The sequence below is a fragment of the Castanea sativa genome, chromosome 4 (assembly GCF_040712315.1).
Source record: "Castanea sativa cultivar Marrone di Chiusa Pesio chromosome 4, ASM4071231v1".
NCBI classification, from domain to species: Eukaryota; Viridiplantae; Streptophyta; class Magnoliopsida; order Fagales; family Fagaceae; genus Castanea; species Castanea sativa.
In genome coordinates this window covers 8,774,934-8,781,785 of record NC_134016.1, presented here as the reverse complement: position 1 = coordinate 8,781,785, position 6,852 = coordinate 8,774,934, and the positions used below count along the sequence as shown (strand labels likewise).

Below are 6,852 nucleotides of genomic sequence, written 5' to 3'. Positions count from 1 at the left end.
ACTGAAAAAAGTAACTAAAAAAATTAATAAAACATAACTATGATTAATTTGACCAATTAGAAAAACAATTTTTTGTTTATAATCTATTAAGGTTATTTTCTTTGCAGAAATTGTAATTTCGTCCACCCAAAATAGATTATCAAATAAACAATTATTAGTGAAATCTAAGAATTAAATTTCTATATATGCATTGTTATATAATAATAATAATAATAGTAATAATAATAATAATAATAATAATAATAATAATTAAAGTAAAATTGTGAAAGATAAAATTTGTTTCTCATCTAATAATTTTTGTTTAGCCAACTTTTGCTTTTCTCTAAATAAATGGCATTATAGAGTACTTCTAATACAATTATTAAGAATACTTTGTCCACCACAAATGATTAAAAAATAAACAAAAATGATTAAAGTCTCATAGTTTAACATCTAAATTGATATCTATAAAAATCATGCTATCAAATTACAATAACTACCGAATTAAATTATTCAAATCATGATATGCAATAGAATAATATTATATTTTTATATGTTATATTTAATCATTTATAACGCAACAGGATAACATTTAACAATCAAAGAGAGAAAAAAAACAAAACAAAACAAAACAAAACTGAATTGCATTAACCTAAAGTAGATTAAAGAATATAAAAAATTATCAACCTAAAGCGAAGATGCAAGAAAAATAAAAAATAAAAATCCATCCAAAAATTGCGTGTGTGTGTGAGAGAGAGAGAGAGAGAGAGAGAGAGAGAGAGAGAGAGTACCTTTCTTTTGTAAGGGAAAATTATGCATAAACTGAAAGAGATAGTGACAAATTTATAGTAAGAATGTGTGAATAAGAAGAGACAAAAATAGAAGAAGACGAATGAAAAGATGAAGAATGATATTAATGTAGAGGGTAGTGGGGAGATGAGAAGGTGAAGGAAGAAGAAAGGTTGGAGAAGTAGTGGGAGATGAAAAGGTAAAGAATAGAGAAAGGTTGGAGAAGTGTAAATATGAAATTAAAAAAAAAAGTATTAAAAATAATTATAAAAAAATGGAAAGAAAAAAGATAATAACGTGAACGCTAACATGGTTCAACGTAAGCGCAGCAACACTAAACGCTACGCTTCAACTTTTAGTAATATATAGATTTGTGACTATTGGTTTTTAACTAGTTAATCTTGTACCAATCAATCATTTTACTAAATATTTGACCAAGTCAATGGCTTACCTTAGATTTTAAATGACACTACAATTTAAACAATGTTAGATCCAAGATAATAAATCCTAACCTTGCAATGGAAATTCCATTTCATCATCCTGTTTCAAGCTTAGTAACACTTCCACACCTATTTATCAAAAAAACGACACTTTCACACCTGTCCTTTTCAGGAATTCTGGCTTTTTGGAGCTGATAGCAAAATAGTAATGCACATGAACCATTACAAGGCAGAATCATCTCCACCAGAATCTATTAGGAAAATCTACACAAGAACAAAATATGGCCTGCTTCAGCTGGAAGAATATATGCATCTCAAGATTCTCAACTGATAGCAAAATGAATAAAACACGGCAACCCAGATAAATACATACCAAATTCCAAGGTCCAACAGACAAATGTAAACCGATGTCCAGTCAGAATAGCTGGCATGTGTATCATGTATGAGAGAGAGAGAGAGCTCAAAGCAAACCTCAAAAAAATTGGACTCAAAAGAATTACATCAGCACCATATAATAGCAACTAGGTGCAAATTATGTAAAACAAATCAGATATATAGTCCATTCAATCTAAAACTAAATTAATATATAGAACTGCCTACAAATACAATGGATATAGTCCACCATTCAATCTAAAACTAAAATGATATATAGAACTGCCTACATATAAAAGATGATATAGATGCATCTGACCAAATTCAAAAAGACAGAATGGACTAGAAGGAAAGGGGGAAAGGGAAGAATGTCCTATCTGGTGACAGATCTCAACTACATTTTTGAACAATGACCTTTCAATACTTGGCCTACTGGCCCATCTCTCTAACACTCTTTTGAAACAGGGATGTTGACATCTGAAGCATTTTCCTTTTGGCTGGGAGAAGACATGGATCCTCTGAGTTTCAAGTCTCCAGTTTGTTGTTGCTGTTGCTGCTGTTGTAGTTCCTGCTGCTGCTGCTGCATTTGCTGCTGCTGAAGCTGATGCAGTTGATGTTGCTGAAACTGCTGCTGCTGCTTCTGAGAATGAATTTGAAGCTGTTGAAACTGCTGTGTGGTTAAAACAGTGTGCATTGCATGATTGTTAGGATAGAATTGCTGGCCACCTCCAAAAGAAGCAAAATTCATCATAGGTCCACCATTTGGCATAGCTTGGCCAGTCAATACTTTCAAATGCTGAATTTCCTCTTTGAGTGCATCATTTAGTGCTATCACAAAACAAGAAATAATAATTATGACAAATAGCAAAAGCAGACAATACATACACATACATATATGGTACAAGCGTGTATGTGTGTGATAATTTTCTTTCTTTGGGGAGAGGAGAGGAGGGGGATGCTAATAAACAATATTACAAAGAGTAAGAGTTAGTTTTAGGTGCCATGTTAATAGATGGCAATGCCGCAAATGCACATTCAATTTGTGAAAAGGTAATAAGTGTTCAAAGTGGGAGGCATCATATTCAGCGCAAAAAATCTTGACTGCCATCATGGCAATTGATATGACTATTGCAATAATTAAAAAATCCATTTCAAACAACAGTTATGCTTATAAGTGCTACTGGGTGAACAAACAGAGCTGTAGAGGAACTAGAAAACCATTAATGGAAAAACGAATGAATCGAAAAATAGCATCTGCAGCATTACATGTATGTAACTTATGCATTAGCGACAATATGTTGCACAATCATTGGAATTTCAATTTATTTTTTCCCCTAATTTCATAGGCCATTTGCATTATTTTCCTCACTAGAAAGCATTAAATGTTACATCATGCCAACCTCCTAAACTAATCATAGTTTCACATCACTACAAACAAATGCACAAATATTACCAACTCTAGAGCAGAAAGCTGTCATTCAGGAGAGAGAGAGAGAGAGAGAGAGAGAGAAACCAAATGGTGAACAAAACAAAAAAATGCATATCCACACAACTGAAGTCCAAATTGCAAGCAAAAAATTTTAAAACTATAATTGTACAACCTTCTATCATTTAGAAAATGTATCCAAAACTACAAACTGATGGATTAATAAGCAACACGTGTTCTTAGTGCCCCCCCCCCCCCCCCCTTTCCCCCTTTTTTTGATAAGTAACAACCATTTCCAGTTATATGCCTAGTATCATAAATGCCAAATTTTATATGCAGACAGAGATATTAGTAATCAACTGTATTCACTCTGATAATTAACCAGTCATAGACAATCAAACTAATCATATGTACATCATAATGACCTAAGCATTTGAAACCAAAGCATATCAATTTCTGAAAAAATTTATAAAAAAATGCATATTCCCAGCTCCCACCAATCAAAATCCAAATTAAAAAGCAACATATCATTTGTATTACCTTCCCAAATCTTCAAAATGGTATCATTATGCTAATGGAGGGAACCACATAACATAGAGACAAGAAACTTCCATGCAAATACAAAAAAATATCAAGATTTGTCACTTTAACATTCAAGAAAGTCAAAACATGCCAATGTTTTTTTTATGCTGGGCACAAATCCTAATTTGACACCAATAATACTCTATGACAAATGGAATATAATATGAATGAGGCAACTATCAGAGAGAAAAATCACGAGCAGGAGACAACCAACATTCCCTATAGCAGGTAACCTATTACACATTAAAACCCCTCCCTCCCCCTTCCACATGTGCATGCTTGTACACACACACAAACAAACACATATATAAGCATGCATATACTTATTGCATAATATGTACCCTACTCTAACAAGATTCATCATGTAAGCTATTCACGTTGTGTTAAATTGTGCCAATCCCCACAGAAACATACTAAAAAACAAAAATCATATGGCTTTGAATATATCCCAATTAAATGTAATTTGAATACTACTCTTAACAATGATTCACAAGATAGATGATTACCATCTTGCAAGTGAACTTGTTGCTCCATTGTTTGCAATCGCAGTTTCAGTTCACTGTTCTCAGCAGTCAGACCATTTGTATCTCTCTGCTCAAAACAAACATATAGACTTGTATGGTAAGGAATGCTAGACATCAAAGAGTGCAGAACAGAGAGGAAAGATGCACTAACACCCACTAAAACTGGACACATTAAATCATAAATAAGGTTATGGGCTACGTTGTACTCATGTACCTGCAGGAGGGTCAATTGAGCAGACAACGAAGTTGCTTCTGTTTGCAGTGTCTGCACTTTTCTCTCAAGCTCTGCAATGTATCGCATCTTCCTTTCCTTTGATCTAGCAGCCGACTGCCTGTTTGCCCAGATCCTGTTACATGAAGCAAAAAAAGGAAATATTAGCATGATGCTTAGGCGAAACACAAAGCTATAACATGGAAAAAACTGAAGAGGACAAATGAAATATAACTAGGAGCGACCACAAACAAGAAAGAACCAGAAATCATATAATATCAAAGAGATAGGACCCACAGGATGGAAATATCAATAGCACCAATAAAATTAAAACACGATTTCTCTATAGAATGGTAATATAAATTACCTTGAGACCCCCATAAAGAGAGAAACATAAAATCTTTCCAAGAAGAAGACACAAAAAGTAATGACAACCTTAAATTCAAAAAGCAAAAGATGGATAGCCAAAGTGAGGTGGTATTACAGATCCTTAGTCAGATCTAAACAGAAGCAAAAAGTGGATGACAACTACATCTTAGAGTCCAATTTTCCATCTCATCCCAAGGAACCCCTAAGAAAGCAAGAGCAACACAATCCCATAAAACTCTACAGCAGCCACTAAAAAGGAGGCAGGAAAAACCAACAGCAATACAAATGCAACAAATCTGGACCCTACAACCAAAATTTTCACTCATAGAAAAAACCAGCCAGTCACATTTGGTATATTTAGAAATGATGGAGAAAGATGAATACCAGAATGTTACTAATAAGTATTTAAGCATGGACACAATTGTGCAGGAAGAAATTAACTACTTGTTACCATGAAATACATGTTTCAAAATGAAATTTTAATAACTGATTTCAGAGTTGACATAAAGCCAGAATACCATTATACATCCTTAATTGCTTTGAAGATTAGACAAATTCAAATATCATATATTTCTTCAAGAAATGATACCTCTTTGCACGCTTGGGATCAATTAAAGCAAGTTCTGCAAGTTTAGCAGCTGACATGGCTTTCTTGGAATCAGCTGCAGATAAATCTTCTGAACCTGAAACAAGCATCTCAGGTTTGATTGTAGTTGACCCATCCATGGATTGGCTATGTTGATGCCTAACTCTGGGCCTCTCGCTAGAACCAATGGAAACATGCTCAGCAGAAGTCGTCATCGCTCCAGACGCTGGTGTTTGCACAGATGCCTGTGCCAGAGTTGTTGCTGCTGCAGCAGAAGATGGCTCTCCCATTTGAAATGCTGATGTAGCAGATGATGAATTGAACTTATCCATATCAAGATACATAGACAACAAGTCCTCCTCAGTCTCATCGGAAAAGGAAGGCCCATCCCCAGCACCCACAACACCAAGATCACTATCGAAGCTAATATCATCAGGAAGAGTAAGAATCTCCGAATGGGCACGTCTATGACCCAAATTCCTACGCGGGGTATCAGGCATTCGGCTAATATCATGGCTAAAGTGACTAGAATCTGTGTTCATGCCATGTCCAAAATGGCCAGCATCTGAACTAGTACCCGGGCCCAATGGTGGGAATGACGGTGATGTTGAAGATGGCTCAGGTTTCACATTGAAACTACTTCCACTTGGTGAATAACCCGAGTAACGGCCAGACGGGGGTGGAAAACCCCCACCATGGCCCAGGGTTTTGTCCTTATCCATCTAGAAACAACCTCAAGAACCAAATAAACTCTCACACAAATAGCTCAACAATACCAAACCCCCAACAATTGCTTCTAGAGCAAATCAAACCCTAGAAGATAATTATCCAAATCCAAAATTTGCACACCCCTAAAGAACCAATCTTTTCTTCAAGCTTCAACAAATAGATTCCCACTACCCAATATAGCTGAAAACAGTAACTGATTGCAATATTGAAGCTATCAACCTCACAAAAACCTAGAAATGACAAACAAAGAAAACCCAATAAAATTACAAAACTTTCCACCAATATCTGCGAATGGGTATTCAAAATAAACAAATAAAACCCCAGAATCCGACCCAAATCAAAGAAACCCAATAATCCAAAGATCTGACTAATGGGTCTGCTTTGAAAAGGACAAGCAATTACAAACAGAGAGACACACACAGACAGAGAGAACATAAAATCAAGGAACAAGTACACAACCACACATGCATATATATATTATTTATATATAGACAACATCAAAAAAATTGTACAAAACAATAATACATAAGAGCATTCAACAGAAGCTTACAAACTTTCCCAGGAAAATGCTAGATTTTTCTCGGGAAAGATAATGAAAGGCATAAATTCCCTCACATATTGTGCTGTGCAGTGATGCAGAGACCAGAGATGTTGGAATTCGGAGCTGTAAAGCGTTGCAGAGAAGAGAATCCCACGCGGTTTTTTTTTTTTTTTTGGGTGCAGAAAGCGAATCTGAGACTCAACTAAATCACATGCACAGAGACACAGAGAGAAAGAGAGAGAGAGAGAGATCTGAGAGTGACGAGAAAGCGAAGCTTCGAAGAGAAGATGATGTTATTTTATAC

General features: G+C 35.1%; 1 protein-coding gene across 2 annotated transcripts; it reads right to left on the bottom strand.

The window, feature by feature from the left end:
- Positions 1–1,763: 1,763 nt before the first annotated feature.
- LOC142631563 (putative transcription factor PosF21) lies at positions 1,764–6,852 on the bottom strand. 2 transcript variants are annotated; one of them, XM_075805748.1, is made up of 5 exons: positions 6,623–6,852; positions 5,282–6,237; positions 4,327–4,459; positions 4,095–4,179; positions 1,764–2,408 (listed from the first exon to the last, which is right to left on the bottom strand). In XM_075805748.1, exons 2-5 carry the CDS (start codon positions 5,998–6,000, stop codon positions 2,026–2,028), a joined length of 1,320 nt encoding a protein of 439 aa, XP_075661863.1. In that variant the 5' UTR covers positions 6,001–6,237; positions 6,623–6,852; the 3' UTR covers positions 1,764–2,025. The 2 variants fall into 2 exon arrangements, with proteins under 2 accessions (XP_075661863.1, XP_075661864.1); XM_075805749.1 differs by lacking the exon at positions 6,623–6,852 and having other exon boundaries at positions 5,282–6,471.

What these genes read in the sequence shown, in the direction of transcription:
- LOC142631563 (XM_075805748.1), bottom strand. Translation starts at nt 6,000, where the DNA reads ATGGATAAGGACAAAACCCTGGGCCATGGTGGGGGTTTTCCACCCCCG. An exon ending in GATCCCAAGCGTGCAAAGAG is followed by an intron (nt 4,460 to 5,281) that starts GTATCATTTCTT and finishes TTCATGTAACAG; the next exon opens with GATCTGGGCAAACAGGCAGT. An exon ending in CTCAATTGACCCTCCTGCAG is followed by an intron (nt 4,180 to 4,326) that starts GTACATGAGTAC and finishes TGTTTTGAGCAG; the next exon opens with AGAGATACAAATGGTCTGAC.